Genomic DNA, 25,175 nt, shown 5'->3' on the forward strand with positions numbered 1-25,175 from the left:
CACCCCCCCCCCCCCCCCCCCCCCCCCTAAAAAAAACCACAAACCCCCAACCCACATCCCCTGTAGCAACCACAAAAAAAGTTGGAAAAAAAGGAAAAATGGCACATGCTGTATAAAGTACTGCTGAGATTTGTAGTCTCTCTACAGAGGGTCCCATTCTGCATTGCTGCAATGCAGAGTGGGACCTGCTATATAGCACTACAAATACCAGCAGTAGATTATACAGCATGTCCTACTCAGTATCCGGCTGCCGGTGGGCCCCTCATCTCTACACCGCTGTGTCGGATCATCCGACACTCCCAGAGCAGAGATGAGGGGGCCCGCCGGCTACCGGATGCCAATGTGGTAATCGGACACTCTCTGCCCCGGGGCTGTGTTACATTGGATATTGGGCCCCCCTTTAGGCTCAGGCCACGGGGCGGCCACACCGGCTGCACCGGTGGTAGGTCAGCCCCTGACTGCTATACACTGCTCAAATTTTGGTCAAGTCCTGCTGACTTGATCAAAATTTGAGCAGTGGGTGGCCCCATCAGCACCACTTTGTTCAACAAAAGTAATTTTTCCAATTGACTTTTGTCAAAGGAGCTGGGCTGAAAATTGTTGGCTGAACAGTAAATGAAGGCAATCAGTTGCAGTCACTGTTCGGGTATTACAATACAATTGAATGACGGAGGAGAAAATAACTACCAGTGTATGTCCAGCTTAGTTCAGAGGACATAGCAATGAGGGTTTTTCTTTAATGCTTTCCACTTACAATAAGGGGGCTGCTATAGGTAGAAAAACTGGTCAAGACTGTGAACACAGGCCTACATTGTTCCCTTTGTTTGAGCCTTGCCTTGATTGACCCTATCTGGTTCTTCACCATTGGCTTGTATCTCTGACAATGCTTCTTAGTCATCAGCTCCCTTGAGCATGATCAGCAGCACCCTGTTAGTTTTTAGGCTCCGTTCACACCTGCGCGTTTTTCCGCACTTAATCGCAAAACACAAAAACCCCCATACATTTTAATGTACCCTGTTCACTAAGTCCACTAGAGGGAGTAAGAGCTAAAAATAAAATGAAGCCTATTACAACAACTAGATATTTGATTTACAAAAAGTCAAAGATATATAGAAAATCTACAAAAAACATATGGGTGTATAAGTATACAACCCTATAACTCCACATGGTCCGTGATGTTAAGACAGCAAAACCAAAAAGGACTGTGTATCTGAATAGATATCTATCTGTGCAGCCAATATAGGACCTTTAGTCTAGTTTACAACAAGAAAACATGGAAAGCTTGGCACATGATACGTAAGAAGAATAAATACTTAAAAGGAGAACTATGACATGAGTGATTTCCACTCACCTCATAGTTCTAAGCCGACCTGTGACAATGAGACTGTCACAGGTCGGCTCAGTAGATGGGGAGGTGAGAGAACACATACCGGGTTCCCTCACCTCTCGATCCTGTCACGGCTCTCTGCCGTGACAGGGGGAGGGGCTGGATTCCCCTCTCCCCGCTCCGATCTGCCAGCGCTGACTGGCGGAACGGACAGGGGAGGGGGCGGGTACAGCTGGCTCTGCCTCTAGATAGGCAGAGCCAGCTGTCACTCACGCAGCTGGGCGGATCCCGTCATCTAAGTCAGGATCCGCTCCAGGTGAGCCGTCTCAGTATACCGCGAGCTGTAGCTCGCGGTATACTGAGCTTAGGGTAACGGGAGGACGCTAGTTTGTGTCCTCCCGTTACCCCAAGGAGAACTATGGGGAAAAACACTGACCCCATAGTTCTCCTTTAAGGTAAAAAGTTTAATTGTACACGAAAAGTATATTATTTCCTTGGGGTACAATCTGCTAAAAATAAACGTCAACATAAGGCCCAAGCCAGAAAAAGTTTAACTGTACCAGAAAAGCATATTATTTCCTTGGGGTACAATCTGCTAAAAATAAACGTAAACATAATTATACTGGTAGTGTTCAGGATAATACAGGAGCACATAGAAGGATTGAAACATGATCTGTAAGAAGGGAAAATACTTATGGCTGCAGACCTAAGCTGAAAAAGTTTAACTTTACCAGAAAAATAAATTATTTCCATGGCATCCACTAAAAATAAATGTCCACATAATTATATTGGCAGTGTTCAGGATATTTCATAAAATATAAGATAAAATCATTGTGGTCATTTAACTTCAAATGCAGATAGAAATAATACAATAATCATTTAAACATCATTTCACTTCAAATGCATTTAAAAAAACATAGATCAGCATATGTTTCTCAGTGCGTAGAAACCGGACTATAGTAACATGACGTAAAATACCAAAGATCCAGTTTAACTCTAAGTATGTGCAAGAGAAAGAAAAAACATATAAAATCTGTAAAAGCTTCAAGAGCAACATTATGAGGGAGGGAAGGGGGGAAGTTCCATTTCAAGGTAAATAAATGCCATGACTTTATCTTATAATGTAGTATCCTGTAGTATCATGAACTCCAATGTACAATATCATTTGTTGCCATTTATTTTTAGCAGATTGTGCCCATGGAAATAATATATTTTTCTGGTACAGTTAAACCTTTTTAACTTTGGTCTGTAGCTCTAAGTATTTACTCTTCTTAAAGATCGTGTTCCAATCTTTCTAGCCTTTCTTGTTGTAAACTAGACCAAAGGTCCTATATTGGCTGCACAGACAGGTGTCTATTCAGATACACAGCCCTTTTTGGTTTTGGTATCTTATCACCTCTAGTCATGTGGATTTATGGGGCTATATACCAGGGACATGCGGTCAGGGAAGGCAGGTGAGGCAGAGCCTCACCTAATATTATGGAGGGAAAGTTGTCAGCTTCAAGTCTGGAGCTGACAGCTTTTTCTCCATTCAGAGCGGCTTGTAACGGGTTACACAGGAGGGAAAGCTTCCCCCCTGTATAACCTGTAATGGATGGATCGCTGCCTGTAAATTATACAGGCGGTGCTGCATTCGACTTTTGACAGTTAAGTTAGGTTACACAGCAGCGGGCTTCCTCACTGCTTGTGTAACCTAACATAATGAGGCCAGAGCTTCTCTACTTTGTGTTAGAGGCTTGAGCTCTGTGGATGGTTTGAACCAATGGCAAAGCAGCATTAAACCAATAAAAAAAAAAAAAAACCCCACTGAGGACATCGATCTCAATGCCTCACCAGTGACGAGCAAGTGGGGGACAGGGAGGCTCCCTGTCTCCTCCCTTCATCCTCCATACATAGCTTGGTGACTGGGTTGGGGTGTGGAGCATTGGCAGGCTGGGCGCAGGGCTGGGGCGGGCAGGGGGAACGCCTCACCCAGCATGGAAGGTACCACACGTCACTGCTATATACTTATATTCCCATATGCTTTATGTATATTATAAAAGTATAGATTTTTTTTCGTCAATTCAAATATGTAAATGTAATTCAGTTTTTTTGTTCTAACTTCCTCTAGTGGACATTTTATAAAATAGGTCTTAAAAATGTTTTTCTCAAGACATTTTAATTATTTTATTTGATCAAAGTTCTTATTCATGTTTTCCACATGTATCATTTTTATCTGCTATATTTTGTAGTCCTGATTCTGGGGGATTGTTTGGCCCCCAAAAGGTATTTGCTTTTCTTTGTTATCCTGTAGAAAAATCTGACACATGGCAGCAATCCAATACTGATGTACCAGCGCATTGCACTGTTTACCTTTTATTTTTAAGAACTTTATTGAAATGTCATGAATGATATTTCAAGAAGATTTATCGGTGTATCATAGTACGCTACGATTGTACCGCATCTTACCCTGCTGTGCTAAATAAAAAAAGTATTGCGTGCATAATAGAAAAGTCCAATATAGGCAATTACTGCTGAGTTTTCCTTCTGATAATGCCAGTTGCCTGGCTGATGACTTTTTGACTCGCTGACCAAGAGCAGATAAAGACATATCAGGTCTATGATCCAAAACACTGATGCTGATCACAGCAAAGCCACTAGTGTCTTTAACAGGGGACCGGCAATGGCAGTCCCCACCATTCTCTTACGAGTGGTTTGTTTTTTTAAAAAAAAGGTCTTGCATTCTGATTTGCTAGCATATGTATTTTCTAGGGAGTAATAAAAAACAGCAGTACCTTGAAGTCACTTTTGACCCTAATAATTGCTAAAGCTAAACTCCGGGCACCCTCATTTTTGTTTGGGTGTGTCGGGGTGGGGGGTAATTTGCTTGAATAGTGTCACAATTACCTGTTTTTTTCCCTATAGTGCCTCCATGCCTGTTTGTTGCTAGCATATTATCACATTTGCCCAATTATTGCCTGCATATTGTCAAAATTGACCATTTGTTGTCTGTGTATTGTAAGTGACGCTAAACTCAGGAGATAAACCTTAAAGTGATATTAAAGGCAAAAATGCTTTACCCTCCCCCAATGTTGATGTCAGCACTTACCTTTAATGATGTTTCTTAATCCGATCTTCTATTTCTTTCCTGTCCTTTTCATCTGTCCCTCCAGCGATGCGGCGGATCTCCGATCCAGCGCTGACTCCTCTGAGCTTGCTGGCGCTTCCTGTCCCACTGTGTCTGCATGCGGGTGCACGTGTCCATAGACTTACCTTTTGTTTCTCCTCGCGTCCTGGCCAAAAATGTGATCTGCACATGCGCCCGCTCCAAGATGCTTTTCGGCCGCCCGAGAATTATCCCTTTTTTGGACGGGAGCGTGCGGGGAAGACACAGGTAAGTAATAACCCTTTTCAAATCGGGTTTTTTAAAACACTTAAAATTATTTTGATCGCTAATGAAAACACTCACCTCTCCGCCGGCTTCCGGGAGTCCCGTCGGCGATCCAGTGAGGTCACGGACATCGACATCACCGGACTCCTCCCCCCTTCCCTAAGTGGCTCAGTCGGCTAACGAAGGGAAGGGGGGAGGAGTCAGGTGACGTTGATGTCCGTGACGGCTAACAAAGGGAAGGGGGAGGAGTCCGGTGACGTTGATGTCCGTGACATCACCGGACTCCTCCCACCTTCGTAAGCTGACGGAGCCATTTGGGCAGGTGAGTTTGCCCAAAAAACTTTCTGCATGAGTGCCAGCCAAGGCATTGGCCTATACACATACAGCACAGCAATGAAGTAATTATCAGGTGCATCCGCGGGCGAGCAGCACAGAGGGAACCCGCAGCCGGAAGGGTCCGAAGGCAAGGTAACCAGGGGGCAATCCAAAGAGGTAGTCGAGGGTAATCCGAGGTCGAGGCAGGCAGCAGAGGGTCAGAAACAATAGGCGGTCCAAGGTCGGTACACGCAGAGCCGTAGCTAGCTCCTTTTGCGCCCGAGGCAAGAACAGAAATTGTGACCCCCCAACAGGAGTGTACGGCATGTGACGTCATGTGCCCCGCCTCCAGGATGGCAGCGCGCATGCGCAGAATGCGCTAGCGTCCAAATCCACAATAGCATAAAAATTTGTTTTGTTTGACGAAACTCATGAAAACATTTTTAGTTTCCGTTCATTTAGTCCGAACTGAATATATAATCTTTGCACATGTCTAGTAATGTGTGTGTGTTTGTTCTTTTAACCCTTTCGCTGCCAAGCCCTCCGGAACATTTTTCAAATCAGCTGGCCAAGCCATTTTTATGCCTGCGTACCGCGCATGCGCACGTGCCGTGCGACTCGAGCATGCGTACTGCAACCCGGGCACCAGGAGTTCTGCCAAGCTGATGGGAAACCCGTGCCCTGCGCCGTGCCCGTGGCCCCCGAGCAGGGGCAACACCCCCTGCTTCCTGACAGTAATAAAATGAACTAGGATCACACTAAGCCAGCACGTTGTTATTCTGAGTTGCCCCACTCAAGCGGCGGCCATATTGAGTGGGGCATGTGAGATTAATAACGTGCTGGATTAGTGTGATCCTAGTTCATTTTATTACTTTATTGCTGTGCTGTATGTGTATAGGCCAATGTAGTTGGATCTGTATGTGCGTTATAATTAATCGAAATTAATCGATTAAGAAAAATTTCATTAATTTCATTACCAGCCCTATCAAAAAATGTATCTTATTTGTGTAGAACTCGGCTGTAGATCCTCAAATTATCTCTGAATTGGTGATGACACTGTCCTTCCTTCTGGAGGGTGGCTACTTTTGTTCCCCATGGTCCCTGCGTGTGTTAAGTAGACACCGCTCCAAGCTCTTCACTGTATCCTTGTTTTTCTAGCCATTATTAGTATTCATTTAATTGCATGATTATTACTGAAAATGATTTTGACATATAGAGGATGGGTGTTAAATACTCTACCAAAGGGTAGTTATACAGTCATGTTTTGAAATGATTATTAATTTGTGTATGAGCAGTGATGCAGCTACCTTCATGATGCATGGCTAACCTTGAAGCTAAATGCAGCTCTCTAGCTACTGTCTTAGGAGTCTTCTGATTTATAGTTGCATGGTTAGTGTCATTCATTTATTGATTAATTGTTTCTATAAAATAATCCTAAAATATATAGAGTAGTGATGCTGAATTCATAGCTTTTAGCATTAGTTAATGGAGATATATATATTGTGGTAGTTTGGGGAATGTAGCACAATGGAGAACGCTAAGTAGACATGTGCGATTCGTTTCGTTCCGAATCGAAATTCGGATGAATTTTCGTAAATTCGGACATTCGGATGTATCCGAATTCCGAATTACAGACATAACGAATGCAAACGAATCCGAATTTCCATTTCCGAAACGTTCGTTTCGTTTTCTGTTCGTATTCGTTTCTTATTCGTTTAGTTCGTTGGAGCAAAGTGACATTAGAGAAGGAGAAAAATATTTTTTCCCCCTCAAATGTCACTTTTGCTGGAAACGAATAAGAAACGAATAAGAAACGAATAAGAAACGAATAAGAACAGAAAACGAACCGAACGTTCGTGCGAACGCTACCGAATTTCGTCCGAATCCGAATTCCGAATCCGAATTGACTTTCACACCCGAATCCCGAAAAACGAAATAACACAAATCCGAATTTAAAACGAAACTAAACAAATTTTTTGGCAGTGCACATGTCTAACGCTAAGTGACCACTCCTGAAGCCGGCTTTAACATAAAAAGGACAGTCTTTATTCACTCAAAAGCCAACAATCTATGTACTTCACATAATAATTCACTTTTCTTCAGCATAACGAAACATAACAGTTCATTTGACATTCACCTAAACATCATATGTCTGTCTCAGCGGCATCTGGCTGTCGCATACACTCCCGATGTATTAGTCTCAGGACTTTACCTTACTTCTCTGCAAATACAGTTCTCCGTATCGCTCAGCAGCTTTCCTCAGCTCCATTCATGTAATCACACACCTGTGTGATACTCGCACTGCTCACTGACTTTCTTTCAGTCTCCCCAACAGCTCCCTTGGATGTCACCGACCCTGTCGACCTTTCCCAGCCTTTCTCGGCTGTTCCACATGTGCTTCCAGCACGCAGCAGAGTCTCCACTGGCTTGGGCCTCATGTGCCTCCCGCACAAACGCGCCTGGTTTGGCCCTCTTGTGCCTCCAGCACACACACACAAAATCCCCTGCTAGGTCAAGCTGCACCCTAATAAGGACCTGTGCAGTCACTACCAAATTACGGTCCACGGAATCCAGAGTCTGTCTCATGCAGAGCTCTATCAGACCCCTAGTAAAACTAGCCCCAGAATGGTATTTACCAACACAGGGTAAAGAGCTATCTATGTAGACACTCTTTAGAAATGTGTCATGCCTCTGTATGACAAATGTCAGTGTCTTCAACTGATTTATGTACCCAGGTACTTGTTGGAAACAGGAAAATTAATTTTTAACATGGAGGCACAGTGGGGGTTGGCGCAGAGGCTAGAGTGACACTTTGTCCTCAGTGCAGCTCAGTCTATTACCTTATAGTTTAATGATATCTAATCCAAAGAATAAAATTTAAATATATATCGCCGCTTACCAGTTCCTAGATGTTTTAGCCTGAAAAATGAAAACTAATGCAGCCAAGAACATTTTCAGCAAATACAGAAAATATAGGTTGGTCTTTCCAAAATCTATTTCAAAATCTATTTTCTGTAAACTACTAATTACCTACTTACCTACACTCATCCCCCATGTTAGAGATGAAGAGTAGTCCTGTTCTGGTGAGACAACCATTGCTCCCTCTAGAGATCCAGTGGAGTGTGTGTCACCCTAGGACAGGAAGTGCAGAATGACTAGCTGAAAATAAAGGAATGAAGCCTGCAAAAAAAGACAACAAATACAGTCACCATAACTAAGGACTGGTAAGCTGCAGCATATTCCATTTTTGGTTTTGGGTTTAGATAAGCTTAAGGAAATGTAATATAGACTGATCAGAGAAACAAGGAAGCTGATGACAGTTTTGCAAGGAAATCTGAAAGACATCACAACATATTATCAATGTTGTCTTTAGTAAATGTGTTGTATAAACCAATAAAACTATAAATTGCTATTAGTTTTATTTGTGCAAATCAGCATGTGAAAAGACCATTTGCATCAAATAAATGTAGCGTCCCCCTTACTAGGTCAGCGATATCCCAGCACAGGATAACACTGCCGGTGGCTCTTAACGGGTGATGTACAGTAAATGTAGACAGGCTGGGCCCGGGGGAGGAAGAGAAAGCTTACATGGTCCAAGTATTTATCTCCTCCCCCAGCATGCACCAATGGCCATTGTCTAACAGTGATTGGCTGGAGAGGGATATCCACTCATAACAGTCTCCCATTGGTTGCTCTGTTCTGTGACCAGGGTACACCTAGCAGTACACCTAGCAGCAGACAGGTGAAAAATAATCACAGACTGTTTAGGGGAAACCAAATTAACCCAGACTACAAATCAGCCTCAGATCACATACAATCTGATAATTACTAAATTTAATAGCATTCTTTCCAGTAGGGTGCTACATAAACATAGTGACAATAGATGACAGTGCTTATGTAAAATAAAAGCATTGGATGGGGTTTCAAGACCCTTATCCTCACACAGTCCTAGTCTTGATGGGGTGTCAAGACCCTCATCTTCAGGCAATCCTAGTCTTGATGGGGAGTCAAGACCCTCATCTTCAGGCAGTCCTAGCCTTGATGGGGTGTCAAGATCCTCATCTTCAGGCGGTCCTAGCCTTGATGGGGTATCAAGACCCTCATCTTCAGGCAGTCCTAGCCTTGATAGGTTGTCAAGACCCTCATCCCCAGGCAGTCCTACCCTTGATGGGGTGTCAAGACCCTCATTCACAGACAGTCCTGGCCTTAATTAGGTGTAAAGACCCTCATTCTCAGGCAGTCCTACCCTGTTCCCACAGATTATTTGGGTTAAGGAACAGTCACTAAAATCTCATACAAACTAGAACATGAACTTGTATTATAAAATTTGTAATTTAAAAAAAGGTGTTTCAAAATTTTAAAACTGGATGCTTCCAAGAAAAATAATGCTTTGTGTTCTTGCTATAAAAGTCCTTGTTAAGGAACTTCCTGTTATGGGTTGACAACTGCCAGCTTTTCCTAACCAGTTTTAATATACACAATATGGCTGCTAGGAGCTAATTATAAAGATACTACTACATGTATGTGTTTGGGGAAGAGAAAGGTTCACTTTAAGGTAGGTAGATTACTTGAAATCTCTGTTAGCATACACATACACACTTACCATAGCCATTACTTGGGGGTGCCAGGTGCCACTTTTGCTCTTCCTCTTGGATTTTTTCTATTTCTACCCAAAACTACAATGAAATTAGAAAAATGCAAGAGATGCAAGACTCCCCTCACCATGCAGCACCCATTTAATAAATTTAAAGCAAAAATCTTCTTCTTATGATAACGCAAATCCATAGTTGTGTCCTACAGAATATGATTTATAACTTTTATCCCGTTTCCATTAGGAAAATCAGTGTGCATGGAAGTGAATTATTATTATTGACATTTTATGAGAGCAACAGTGGTTGAGTGATTATGAGGCAAGGCACAGGAGTAAGAGATACACTAACAGCCCATAAACATCCTCAGAAGGTACAGTAGTGGGGCTTGAGTGGGTAACTGACCCTAAGAGCTTTACTGATGATAGGAGCATCTCCCATGCCAGAAATGTCTTGAAAATTGACCTAGCTAAAAATGGATAACCTGGTATTCCAGGTTGGGGACAGGGCTAACAATCCACCTTTGTAACAGAAAGAGTAATTAATGGGCTGTATTCTGTTTTAAAGTCAACGGGTTCAACACATACAGGGTTATTCACAAAAGGGTGACGTTTGTAGAACGCAGCAGAAGGGAACAATCTAGGCCAAAATAGCTGATTTGGAAAAATTCTCCAATTCAGCTCACGTTCCAGTTCAGCTATGTTGTCCTAGGTTGTTCACTTCTCCTGCCTTCTTCAAACTCTTCACTCTTTTGTGAATAACCCTGCTAGTGATCACTGCCCAGGGCAAAGGGACAACAGGACGGATGGGAGTGTCAAGAAAGCTTTACAGTCGTGAAATTCACAGCAGAGCTTTGCCTAACATGTGTGGATGCCAAGTTACCCCCATTATAAACAAAGATATTATTTAAAGGAATAAGTTGGAAAAAAAGGTCCCTGCAAAAGAAACCTATTCATACTTACCTGCCCCTCACTGCACGTGCCTCGGATCTTTGCATCTGAGCTGAAGTATTTTCTGCATCTGACATACTTCTGGGTGTTAGATAGCCCTCAGCTCTGTGTAAGCTCCAACTAGAAGAACCCTGAGTTTACACAATGCTTTATTTCCTTATTCCCAGTAGCCCAATAGAGAGAGTGAAGGAAAGGTTAGTATGTGCTGCTAGGGAGAGGGGCATTAATGTGTATGTCAAGCCAATAATACTATTTCTTGATTGGACACAGTGGAGATGGATTAGAACTCCTATTGGGCTCTGTTAGAGAGTTACCCTATTTTCCTGTCCTGCTGAGTAAAGTATCACCAGACAGGAAGTGTAGTGAAATCTGCAACAGGAACACAGGCAAAAATGAAAATCTAATAGGGATTCTATCCTTCTCATGTGCTATTAAAGGAAAGCATTGTTATTGCTGTCTGTTTTGTTGTTGGAAAGTTACCCTCATTTCCTGCCTAGTAAAACATTTTCAGTAGGACGGTAAGTGAGAATAATTCTCTCTAACGGAGCCCCAGGTAGCAGCAAAAATCTGACAGAGGGTCTAACCCCCTCCCCCTATTCTATTTATAACTAGGAAAAAATGGCTTCGGACACTTTCAGGAGGCCCAGGTGATGTCACCATGCCTCACTGATGCATGGTGTGAACTGGGTGCTCGAAATTCACAAAAGAGCATTCTCATGAGATTGCAAGTGATTATCACTAAAGGTGTTCATAGCATGAGGTGCTGGAGGTGCATGCTAAGGGTGCTCTGGCCGTGTCCTGGTGGTGCACCGCCCAGCTCTGGCGTCCCACCCAGCTCACTGACCGGTTGCCAAGAGCTGGGCAGGACACCAGCTGGAGTGTTCTAGGTTGCTAAGAGCTCAGAGGGGAGATGTGTATGGCCCTTACATATCTCCCTGCCTGGCTCTTAGCAACCTTGGATGCTCTGGCCGGAAAGGGGGTAGCAGGTTCTGCCACCACCCACGTGACCCAAAGAGATGCCGCCTGAGGCAACAACCTCAGACTGCGTCTTTGAAGACAACCCTGCTCATCACTATTGGTATGAAAATTGGAGGCACAGTGATATCACGTGGGAGAAAGTCAGAAGCCCAGTTGCAAGGTTTTTTGTTTTTTTTATTAAAATGCTGGTTTATGCAATTGATTTGAAATGCAGTAAATAAATAAACTACATTATATAAAACAAGCTTTTTTTTTTGCTTAGGGCTTTGCAGACAGCACTGGTGACCTGGACATTTCTCACAGGAAAGCTTTTAAAAAAAATACTAATATTTCCTGAAACAGGAAGCATGACCCTTGACCCGTTAAAAAAAAAATCAATTTCAATCAGTAAGAGCAGATCCATTCATTTCAAATCACCCTCAGGAGTCACCCTGTTTTTTCCCCTTTCACCCTGCATGATGAGAATCTCCCCCGATTCCTCTCCTTCACTGAAGAACTGATCTGAGACCTTTTCTTGGCCTAGTTGCCAGGTGTCCCATATTGTGCAAGACAGTCCTAAGATGTTCATATGTGTAAAATGTATTAAAAGTTTATTATACTGTTTTGGTTATTGTTTTGAAAATGTTGACCCACTTTTACGATATATTACTGTATACTGTATATGGATATGCACAGTGACATGTCTTCTGGCATATGCACTATACAATCTTTTGATTTTTGTTCTTTGTATGTAAGCGTGACACCGAACCGCTTTTTCAGCCACATCTTTCACACAATTTGGCCACACCAAGTTTTTGCTGCAGCGCATGCTACTTTCCTATCATCCTATAAACCAGGGGTGGGCCACTCGGTTCCTCCTGCTGCTGTGGAACTACAAGTCCAATGAAGAGTTGCCCACCCCTGCTGTAAACTGTTCTACCATGTTGACACCTCTGCAGAACTACATTTTAAAAAAATGTACAGTTAAGGTACAGTTTTCTCGACAGAAGAGACATGCAAGGTCAACTTCCTATGGCTCCAAACTTTCATTTCGTCTATACTGCCTGCAGCACACGTGCAGTGCAATGTACCGTACTAGCTCATCTGAATGCACAGGAGTTACATCTGGGGCCAGCAAACAAAGGCACAAGTGCCACAGAGGGCACGCAAAGCCATTTTCAGTAACAGTCAGAAGATCAATAATCATGTCTACAAAATTATTTGATATTTCCTATTAAAACAAGTAGTTTGTGAAATATTATCTAGTGCAGGGGTTGGCAACTTTCACACTCCAGCTGTGGTGGAACTACAAATCCCATGAGGCATTGCAAGACTCTGATAACCCAGGACATGACTCCCAGAGATAGAGGCATGATGGTATTTGTGGTTTCACCACAGCTGGATGTTGCCTACCGTTCTAGAGTAGTGAGTATACCGGGCACATATCTGTTTAAGAAATGTGGTCTTTGAATTCATCTCTGCATTTGGTTACATATGTTTGCAAACAGATTTTTTCACACCTAATACAGTGTTAAGTCTCTCCGAAAGCTGAGTTACAACATATAATTTAGAAGCACATATTCAGCTGAAATTAACATCTTATTATTATAATTATTATGGATTTATACAGCACCAACAATTGGTACAGCACATTACAAAATAAAGGGAGACAGTTAAGTAACAATACAATTCAATACAGGAGGATTAGGAGGTATCCACCCAAAGCCCTGAAGTAAGGGAACAATAATATTACTAGTCATCCTAAAGTATTTTAGTGGTGAGCCAATCGGTAAGCTGATTGATCCACTTTTGCATGTTTGATTAACTTTTTTTTTCACTCAAGAAGATTTTTCTCATATGTAGAGAGATGCACTATGTGCGATTACAAGTGGAGTTTGTCCCTGCATTTGAATTTATCGCCCGTCAAGTTGTTTAGACTGATATCGTATTGCACTTATAAGTTTCGTTTGGATTGACATTTGTTTTATGTTACAAGTTTTTCATGTGTTAGGCCTCGTTCACACCAGATGCAGTGTGTTCTGGCCCGATTCTGGCCAGAACACACTGCCTCGCATTGCGGCCGGCTCACTTTTTTGTGGGGCAGGAGGGGCCGTGGCGGGCCATTGAAGTGAATGGCACCGTAGCCATGCCCTCCCAGTCGGGGCTCCCTGGTGGTTAGTGGGGGATCCCTGGATTAGGGTGAGCCTTTATCTAGAGCAGCAGCTAACGATTATTTTCAAAATCGATTAGTTAGCCGCATTTTAAAGCTTGACATCTTTATCCATTGTTCTCCCAGGTTCCGCATCTTTGACCATCTTGATTGGCCAGCCCGGGATAACGCAACTTCAAAACATGGGTACTGGAAATAATTAAGCCTGACCCCACGGCATGCTGAGAATAAACCCATGCAGGACATGCGTGGCTCAGTGTACATTTTAGAGATACATTGCTTCAAAGTGTATCTAAACTAAAATCTTTGTTGTTTCTGCACGTGTCCTGAAAGGAAATCTGTCCAAAGTGAGGGAAATATGACACTCGTATCACTAGAACAGATGTTCCTATTGGAAGGTTTCTCCTCTTCTGCTCCAGTGGCAACTGTAAAAGTTTGGATTTCCCATGATGTTCAATGGTTTGAAGGACACCCGAAGGCAAATCTCCCAAATCACACAGACAGAAATAAACCTCTAACAGGGGATCTGACCCTTCCTCACTCCATCCTAAGCAAAAAGAAGTGCTTTAAAGAAGAACTATGGGCAACATGTTTATTAACTCTTGCAGTGGGGCTACCCTGGACTGCAAGGGTGAACTGCTCATTTTCATCTAGATGCTAAAATAAAAAGGTTGTACTCACCTGATCCTCGGATCCTCCTTGTTCTTAGACTGGTGCCTGCAGCATCTCTCCTCCTACGCTGCAGCAATAGTATGTCCCTTGGAGTCCTCACATCCTATACACAGTGTATTGGACAGGATGACTCGAGGAACCTTGGACTGCTGTGGCAGAGGGGGTGAGATGCTGTAAGGCCCTAAGAGAAAGCTGTCTCGGAGGATCGGGTGAGTCTAACTTTATTTTTGCACCTAGGTACAAACGAGCAGTTAACCCTTGCAGTGCAGGGGTAGCACCTCTGCAAGGGTTATGAAAAGTTATGCCCAGTGTTCTTTTTTAATACTCCAGGATAAGCAAATATAGCCTAAATACAAGAGTCATGTGTATTCTTATTTGAATCTTGGTGTGCTTTGTATATTTCTTACAGATGTGTGCAATAATCCAGTGTGAAATTTTGCCTCTGTGCTTGAGCTTCCTGTAATAAAGTCCAATCACTGCTGCTCTCTCTCTCCTTGTGAAGGGTGACTGGTCTTGTCTCCACCCTCTCCTGTAGTTTACTGCAGGCAGTCTGTAGAGCAGGGGTCTCAAACCTCCGGCCCTCCAGCTGTGGTGAAACTACAAATCCCATGATGCATCTTTCTTCAGGAGTCATGTCTGTGGCTGTGAGAATCTTGCAATGCCTCATGGGATTTGTAGTTCCACCACAGCTGGAGGGCCGGAGGTTTGAGACCCCTGCTGTAGAGGATAGAGCCTGCTAGGTTGCTCCTACAGCTCTGCAGTATGCACAGGCTATGTACAGCCCAGGGCTGTTGTCACTATTGGCTATTGCATTCCTCAATTGGCTATTGAGGAATGCATTGCAATAAAAACTGTGTCTGGATTTCAGCCTTAAATCTGAACTCCAGGATAAGCTAATATTGTCTAAATATAAGAGGGATGTGTAATCGTGCTTCAAACTTGGTGTGCATTCTACATTTCTTCCAGTTCTATACAGATTTGCGCCCCCTCCTGTAGTTTGTGGAGTCTCCTCTCTGCACAGGCTATGTACAGCACAGTGATGATGTCACTGCTACATTTATATGGTAACATCTGCATTTACAAAATCATTTGGTACACACAAAGTGGATCCATAGAAAGTAGGGATGTCCCCATACTAGTATCGGTATAGGGACCAATACAGGGCATTTTCAGGGGTACTTGTACTCCTGAAAATGCCCTGATACTAAAGCCGTATAGCGGCCCTTTAAATGTTTTCATCGGGTCGGCTGTCAAGGTCACACTCTTGCGGGGCCTGAGGCAGCCTTCCGGGGACCTGGCAGTAGCTGTCTTTGACACTGCCTGCCAGGTCCCACATCTCCATCTCCGCAGAGCTCGAGGCATCCCCACACTGCAAATACAGCCTTGGAGCGGGCACATGACTGGCACCCGCTCCGTCCGGCTCACTACACTCCAGCCCAGCACCTGTCCACAGAGCCGTGAAGAGACCCATCGGCAGCCCTGCTGACATGTATGCAGCGCTGAAGAGACCCATAGGCAGCCCTGCTGACATGTATGCAGCGATGGAGAGATCCAATAGGCAGCCCTGGTGACATCTGTATGCAGCCCTGGAGAGACTCATTGGCAGCCCTGGTGACATCTGGACGCAGCCTGGTGACATCTGGACACAGCCTGGTGACATCTGGACCCAGCCTGGTGACATCTGGACGCAGCCTGGTGACGCATCTGGACGCAGCCTGGTGACGCATCTGGACGCAGCCTGGTGACGCATCTGGACGCAGCCTGGTGAAATCGGTACACAGCCTGGTGACATCTGGATGCAGCCTGGTGACATCTGTACACAACCTGGTGACATCTGTACACAACCTGGTGACATCTGGATGCAGCCTTGTGAAGCATCTGAAAGCAGCCTAGTGACATCTGGAGGCAACCTTGTGCATCTGAACGCATCCTGGTGATGCATCTGTATTTAGCTCTGGTGAGATCTGTACTCGGCTCTGGCGAGGTCTGTATTCAGCTCTGCGGAGATCTGTATTCAGCTCTGGGGAGATCTGTATTCAGCTCTGGGGAGATCTGTACGCAGCCTGGTGAGAAACTGCCCTAAAATCATTAGTCTGTATTGTTTTATAAAATATGTCACATGCCCCTTTAAGGAAAAGTATCAACAATTGGTATCTGCAAGTATCTGAGGGAAAGTACTTGTACTTGGTCTTGAAAAAGTGGTATCGGGACATCCCTAATAGAAATATATTTCAATAAAAATGTTGTTCCCGGAGTTCAGCTTTAATATAACACTGACAATATCATATCTTCCAATTTCCTGAGACACGAAAGAGGGAAGCCTTACAGAAAAAAAGTATATGAACAAAGGACACACCAAGCCCTCCAATGATGCCGATTACAAAACATTAATATGCAAATGGTAATTTGTTACATTAATGTATATTAGAAATACAATAATTGTTTATTTTCCATCACTTATTTTGCTTTATACTGGCGTTTTAAAATAAGAACTACAATAATTCAGAGGTGGGTGTAGTAAAACACTTTTGATCGATTAAAGATACACTTTTTAATTGACATATATATATACATTGGTCAATAAAGAGGGACATCTGAAGAGGAAAGACGGACATCTAAGGAGAAAAGAAGAATTTTGTATCCAGATCCGGACAGTTCCTCTAAATTAGGGACAGTTGCAAGATTTGCAATTGCAATCGCACTGTCCGTTGAAGCTTTGTATTTTGTTTAAAACTAATAAAGTTACGCGAAAGAAAAAAAAGAAATCCAGGAAGGTTGGCGGTAAGGGTGGCACCTAACCTGACGGCTTCTGGCCCTGCGTGACGTCACGGCGCCGCTGTCAGAGAGGCAGGAGACCCGCCCAGAGGGCCCAGTACAGCATCCCGGGCATTCTGCACTTCTTGCAGCATGAGTGGGCCCGGTTCGAGGTGGAGAGAGCTCAGTGGGAGGTGGAGCGAGCTGAGCTGCAGGTAATAACAACAACGGGGATCTGTCAGTGCTGGGGGATCAGCATTCATTAGATATGCATAGTACATTGGGCATGGGAGTCCTCATACCCCTAGGATTGTTGTGTACAGTCTGTATGTTGATGCAGATCTTAACTCAAATTTGTATTTTATGCAGATGGTGAAATGATTTTGGCTAAACCTTAAAAATGCATTCAAGTGACTTAACAAAAATGTCTCTTATTTGTGTATCACTCATAGAGCTGCAGCTAACGATTATTTTCGAAATCGATTAGTTAGCCGATTATTAAGTTCGGTTAATCGGATAAACAATAAAATACATTTTAAAAAATAGCTCCAGTGATGGACTACTAGTTTGTATTGAGATTGCACTCCATCACAGGAGCAAGCTTGGAGCGGTGGAAGAAAAAAAAGTAAAAAAGAAGAAAAATAGTGCGGTGTGCAATATAGTGAAAATGAAAGTGTAAATTTATACAGCAATGAATGCAGAATGGCACCGACTATAGAGAAATACAAATCCCAGCAATAGTACATTATACACCGCAATGTAGAATATCACCAGCTATAGAGGGCTACAACAAGTCCCAGCAATAGTACATTATAGCTGGCGGTATTCTGCATTGCGCTGTATAATGTACAATTGCTGGGTTTTGTAGTCCTCTATAGCTGGTGGTATTCTGCATTGCACTGTATAATGTACTATTGCTAGGTTTTGTAGTCCTCTATAGCTGGTGGTAATCGGCATTGCATCACTGTATAATGTATTATTGCTGGGATTTGTAGTCCTCTATAGATGATTGTGCATTGCTCTGTATAATATACAATGTACCATCATCTATAGAGGAATACAAATCCCAGCAATACATTATAAAGCTCCATGTGCGGGGGAGGGAAGTGCAGGCTTACCTGAGCAGTCTTCCAGCAACTTGCTTCTGAGATCGGACCTGTCTATCAGCGGCTGTCATCCCCCCACACCTGTTCCTCCTTACTACATCTCCCCGCGTCCCTGTGCCGATCGTGGATGTGGGTGGGAGGTGAGTGTGAGGCGGGGAGAAGGTGCGGCGTGAAGAGCGTGTGTGGAGCCGCGAACAGGGCCAACTGATCGGAAGCCGATTAATCGATTATTGAAAAAGTTGACAACTTTTTCAATAATCTATTATAATCGATTATGTCGATTAGTTGTTGCAGTCCTAATCACTCAGCTGTAGATCCCCAAATCATCTCTGAATCCCTGTGTGTGTTGTAAAGTAGCCACCGCTCCAAGCTCAATCTCAATACAAATTAGTAAACTAATGAGATGTAGTCTGCCACGGGAAGGAACTTGGAGCGGTGGCTACTTTATCTCACACACAGGGACCATGGGGAACAAAAGTAGCCACCCTCCAGAAGGAAGGACGGTGTCGGCACCAATTCAGAGATGATTTGAGGATCTACAGCTGAGTTATGCACAAATAAGATACATTTTTGTTAATAGTTAAGGTACTTGAAGGTATTTTTAAGATTTAACTCCTGAGCTAAGTGTCACTTTAAAAAACACTGCACAGTTTTAAAAAGATTGTATACCTGTCGGCCACATGCCTCCTAGGTAGACCACTCCAAACCCTGCGCTCCGTTTAACACCCGACATTAGAAGTGCACCTCCAGTACCGCAGGAATAAGCGCTATGGATAATTCAAAACCTGCTCATGTGCAGCATGCTCCCTCTCTCATTCTGTTGCAGCGGCGGCTAAGCTCAAGAGCGACAGAGGGAGGGAAAGTGCATGCGTGGGGTTTTGGATGAGCATGAGTACCCCTTGTTGCAAAGCTGGGGTTGCTCTTCCAACGTCCAAATTGTCCTGCCATCTAGGCATGACTTGTGGAGAAAGGCAGGGTCACCTACCTAGGTGTTTTGTGGACAGACTTGCAGGGAGGACATGCACGGACTACAGGTATGACATTGCAAAGAATCTTCTTTTTAAAAACTGTGCAGTGTTTTTCAATGAACTTGAGATGCTGGAATGCATGGGAAATGTTATGGTGAACTCGCCCTTTAAAGATCTATAAACTCTTAAATACAGTTATAAAATGTTAGTGCAGCTCATTAGATCTTGTGAGGCTCATGATTCTGCACTGCAGTGTTGCTTTTCTTCGATTTGCATCTTTTGATCCTGCCAGTGTTTGTGACTTCCTGTACTGGGTGACAGCGTGCTGCCCTACTGTTCATTTATAAAGGTTCAGTATTCCCAGCTCAGGATGTGTGCTCTTGTTGCATTACAAGCACAGCGTGCTGGCACGCTCATTCTAATTTCTTACTGAGGCTCTGTCATGGTGTCAAGACCGCCCATAGAGAAGCCATGATGAGCTGACGTGTACTCATGCACAAGCCAGAAGTCGGCCTCCAGAGCTGAAGCAACATGCACAGACTACCATTGAAGAAAGAAGTAAATTCTGAAAACAATTAAAATAAACCAAATGGGTCATTATTTTAATTATTTTTAAGGTTTAATTTGACCCTTTTGACCATGTTTCATATTACAGCCATAATTAAAGTGACCTGAAATATGGTTACAGTTCCAACCTCCCACCCCAAACTGCCCCCTTATGTGAATTGCAGAATTCTCCTGCCTGCAGGCTGCTGTATACATTTGCATTTGGTGTAGTTGTTTGTGGCTCCGCTCATCCACCATGGGATTTGTAGATCTCTGTTGAGCACAGTTGCGGTTATGTAACTGCACTTGTAGTCCATTGATTACCTCCTTCAACCCCATAACAGAAGGCCTGTATGGTATGGACCCGGGCTGGAGGAACAGTCTGTGGGAGCCTGGGCATTGTACTCATGATGCATTGATCACATTTGCAATTCTTTGCACATTTATCAATGTGGGTACATTTATCGTTTTTTTTTTTTACAAAAGGACTATGCCTTTTAAAACCCTTTTTTATTTTTTTTGTGTAAATATTCAATTTTTATTGAAGCACAAGATTTTAAGTACATATTAAGTACAATAGCAGGTGCAGTCAGCAAGCTATAAGGATATACATAAAAAGTTGAAACCTTATTTTCATCAGAGGACTGTTATATGTTAGAGACCCAGCCACCCCAGTAGGCAAGTTCCAGTAAACACAGGCCCAATAAGCAAACTAGCAACTCACAGAAGACCCTTTTGATTCTCCAATTAAAAGGAAACCGTGCCCAGTCTATGAACTTTAAAGTATTTGCTTATTATGAACGAGCAGTAAAAACTCTTTAAAACAGGCCGCAGTCAGCCCTGTACCTGTAGGCATTTTGGAGAAATTAATATTCAAAATGTACAACATGGGCACTGAAATTGCAGCTTCTCGCTTATTTTCAGCAGAAACGTGGAGGCCTGCCAGCACTCTAATGTAAACAAACAGCAGTGTGCTTGTAAGCACATTGAAACTAATGGGCCCCTGTCATGTTGGTGAGAATTTGCCAGTGATTTGATAGTGATGCAAGACACAGCAGGGTAGTAGGCACACACCTGTCTGTATGTCTCTCCTTCACCGGATGAATGATCAAGGCGTCACCCTCTCACTGACGACTTCAATTTTGCAGCATTTTAACCAGCAAAGGAGCGCTGTGTTGCTTTTCCAGCCCGTGAGGGAGCGACATCTACGAGCAGTGAGTGTTCTTTCTACACATTTTAGCAATCCTGTTGCTGTCGGGAACTCCAGGGTTTATATGATTGTGTCTGCATTTCAGTCCACAAAGAAGGTGTAGACCTTGAGCAGTGCCTAAACAAAGATGGTTTATAGTTCTGAAAAAAGGTGTTTTCAAGGAAATATGATCTCTGCAAGAGGTAATAAATACCTCTGTGTTACACCTCATATCAATCTCTTAACTCATGTAAAGTCCACTTTTATCTGAAGGAAAATCTCCAGGTTTTTTGACTGCCTTCATACAGGAAACCTGTGTTGCGAGGCACCTGCAGACTGCCATTGCTGACCTCCTTCTAAAAATGCTTGCTGCCTGGCTGTAATGGGGGTGGGGCCTAGCAAAAATTGGTCTTCAGCACTTTTATGAAATATTGGGCAACATATTTGTGATGGACACGAAGGGTGTGAATGGCGGCCCCTTTATTCCATTTTAGTATATTTATTTAGCTGTGCACACATGATTACCTATTAGCCTGAGTCTGCTGAGCCAAGCTCCCTGACACCTTTCTGGTGGATACTGGTGGTTGAAGTGCTATGTATTACATCAAAGAATATTCGTGTAGTGCAACAGTCTGTTGCACTACACTGTTTGCAAAATACAGCAAGGTGAGCCAGGACAGAGAGGAGAGACAGCCAGGAGAATGAGCAAGGAGAGACAGCCAGGAGAGCGAGGAGAGAGAGCCAGGGAGGGTTTTTTTTTCGTTGGTAGATCTCATATAGCTCGTCATTTGAAAAGTAGATCTTAACACAAAAATTGCACTGCAAGGTTTAACTGCTCGTTTTTTTCCTTTTAAAATGATGAAGTTATACTCATCTGATTCTCCGAGCCAGCCGGCTGTGACAGCCTCCATGCAACCTGTCTCCTCCTCCACTGCTGGGATGGTATGTCTCTGTGTCCTCATGTCCTATACACAGTGTATAGAACATGATGACTCAGGGACCTTAGGCTGCTGCCGTGAAGGATGAGAGAGGCTGGAAGGTCTGGTCTAAGAGCAAGCCGGCTCAGAGGATTGGGCGACTAACTTTTTGACCCTAGGCAAAAATGAGCGCTTAACCCTTCTAGTGATAACATTTTTACCCGGAGTTCTGCTTTCAAAAGTGTGAAGTAGAAAGTCATACAGGGCTGTTTTCTTGCAGTTTATCTTGTATTTAGTAATTGTGGTAAGAATGTAACTATCTGTGTATTTTTCGCACAGAAATGTTCATGTTTTTCTTAGCAATGGGTTTTTTTTTCCACCCAGGTATCATTATCTTTTCCTGTTGTAACTACTGTCATGGGCAGTATCCACATGTAAATGAAGTCACAGCCGTGAATTAGCTTACTTTATAAAAGCAGGCTGAGTTGTATTTTTGAAGTGTTCTGGTGGCTATACAGCCAGTCAATGTCTTCCATGTTTATTTTATGTTGTTCCCACCCTTTGTTATTGGGCTTGCCTGCTTCTTCGAGCCAGGGACCAATAAAAGGAGCAGCAGTATGGTGAACTGGAAGACATGGCACAACATGTCAGCTCTTCTAACATGTCAATACTGATGAGTTCAGAGCTGCCAGTTCCTGGGTGAAGCTGGCCATACACCTTACAATTATCTGCAGATTTTCAAGTTCTACAGATTCCTCCATCCACGATAAACTGCGTGGAAAAGTAATCTCCCACTGGGCCAAGCTTCAGTATCTTGCTAGTCGGCCCCGCTGGCTCTCAAAACACCTGAACAATGCCTTCATTCAATCAGACTGTCCAGGTATTTTGGGAGCCAGCGGGGCCGACTAGCAAGATACTGAAGCTTGGCCCAGGTGGAGATTACTCCATCCACACAGTTAAAGTGTAGATGGAGGAATCTGTTCCACCTTTTCCATCTGACCACAGAAAATCTGCAGATAGTTGTAAGGTGTATCGGCACTTTAAGAGAGGCGGGTGCTGCATTGATCAAGGACCCTCTTTACTAGATCAGAGATGCCCGAGTGCAGTGGAGACATCACAAGTCCAAGAGAACTTGTGATGGCAATAAAATTAGGTAACAAAAGTGCAAAAATAAAAAAATGTAAAAACCCTCCATGCCCCTTGCACATACATACATACATACATACATACATACATGAGCATGCATTTGCGGTGTACACGTGTACATAAATGGTGATTTATGCAACACATGTTGGGTATCACCATGCGTGCCAGAATGTTTCATTTGTAGGCCATGATGGAAATTTTACAACATGAAAATACTGCCCACAAGTGATGGCTTTGGTGACCTGTCTGTGTAAGAACTAGCACTAGCAAGTAGCTAGCAACAGGATCACTATGCAGAGCAATTACTCACCTTGTTCCACATGTAGCTCCTGAGTAACATTTTGCAACATTTCTGACCCGTTCACACCATACGCAAGGTTGCCCGCTAGTTGGTGGACTGAGCCACCTGTTTCTCAAACTGCAGTTTATTATCTGGTTTTTGTATCCTGAGTAGATCCACTTTGCCCTCTTCTCTCAAGACAGTACTGGACATCTTTGAATGAAATCTTCAGTTTCTTGGTACTTGGTAAATAAACATAACTTTTCAAAACAACACTAGGCCGATGTGTTTCCTAACTACCCTACTACCAGCCATTGTAGTGAAACATTTGCTAGGGGGAGTGGTTATTCTAAGTGGATGTTTATAAACCTCCTTCTCTTTATTGTCATTAGATAGCATAGTCAGAAGGCACAGAGCTCTGTGCCTTTTGATCGCTTTGATCGCTGTGATGGCCAATCACAGAGATCACAAATGTTAACAGTACTACCGTTTACATCCAAGAGTCCTCCCATTTCTATATTGTGAGGGGAAGAAGGAACTCTTATATTAATGGCTCATTTATTAGTAGACAATCATAGGCAGGCCTAATTTGATTGTGGGGGTATATTTAGTTGCTGCAGTTAACCCTTTCCCCTCCCTTCTCTCCTTGCATCTTAACTCTTATCCTGTCTCTTTGTGACCTGACCCTTTCACCTCCCTTATTCCATTGCCATCCCCCCACTATATTTGACCTATGCATTAACCCCTTCACCCCCTTTTGCTGTGTATGATCTGTACATTAACGATGCACTGCATCTAGTGCACCATTACCATGAATAGGGATATTCAGATACCAGTGCCAATACTTGGCATTTTCACGAGAACAACCAGGGTTGCAGCGGTTGCAGCTGGGACCTGGCTTTGACGCTCCACCACTGTCCTGAAATCATTAGTCTGTATTACTTTAGAAAAACTGTCGCATGATAATAAACAAAAATGTATCAGTACTTGTATCTGTGACCATTTTATCAAGTTCAAGAACTGATTAAAATACTATCGGTGAATCCCTTTTATATATGTATTTATAAATAAAAATAAACATGTATTATATATCTATATCTATAGATAACACACACACGTATGTGTACATGTACTGAGTACGGTACTTGGTATCTGAACAGCCCTAGTATTAAAGGTTTCTCCACCCAACAATATTATATCCGTTTTCATGGAGGTGTGTAGACTGAATCACACTTTTCCTCAAAGACACCTTTAGTAAAATTTGGGTCAAGTTCCCAGCCCCACCCATGGGCCGCCACCTTGATTGATTTAACAAAGAATGTCTCAGGAGGGAAGAGCATGGAATCCATGTGGGAGGGTAGGCCTGGCATCTCTTCCTATAAATGAAATATTGGTCAGGGGTAGAATGACTGTTTAAAGGCATTTCACTGTAATTGCACACAATATTAACCACCTGAAACTAGGGTTTTTTTTTTTTTTGCAAACAATTCTGTCAGAAAACAAAATCCCCTTGGGGTGTCCACATTCCAAAAAGGGGTTATTTTGGGAGAGTGTGTATTGGTCTGGCATTTTTATTTTGACAAGTAAGCTAAACAGTTTTTTTTTCCCCACCAATATTTTTAGTAAATGTTCTTGTATATAAAAATAAAAACCTGGTGGTTATTAAAAACTACTAAAAGGAAAATCTGTGTCTCAAAACAATGATATAAAATTAATTTGGGTAGAGCTGCAGCTAACGATTATTTTCAAAATCGATTAGTTAGCCGATTATTAGGTTCGAGTAATCGGTTAATCGGATAAACAATAAAATAAAGTTTAAAAATGGCTCCAGTGATAGGACTACTAGTTTGTATTGAGGTTGTAGTCCATCACAGGAGCAAGCTTGGAGTGGTGGAAGTAAAAAAGAAAAAAGATAGTGT

General features: G+C 43.1%; 1 protein-coding gene across 1 annotated transcript in view; it reads left to right on the forward strand.

Annotated features, from left to right (window-relative positions):
• Nucleotides 1-25,175, forward strand: part of STRN (striatin) — a 121,026-nt gene that overhangs the window by 7,846 nt on the left and 88,005 nt on the right. Inside the window, exon 2 of the mRNA XM_018569027.1 lies at nucleotides 17,194-17,319. Within this exon, the coding sequence (XP_018424529.1) occupies nucleotides 17,194-17,319 (126 nt within the window). The remainder of the gene's footprint in view (nucleotides 1-17,193; nucleotides 17,320-25,175) is intronic.

This window comes from Nanorana parkeri, unplaced genomic scaffold (genome assembly GCF_000935625.1).
Source record: "Nanorana parkeri isolate BGI_ZX_2015 unplaced genomic scaffold, ASM93562v1 scaffold1277, whole genome shotgun sequence".
Classification (NCBI taxonomy): Eukaryota; Metazoa; Chordata; class Amphibia; order Anura; family Dicroglossidae; genus Nanorana; species Nanorana parkeri.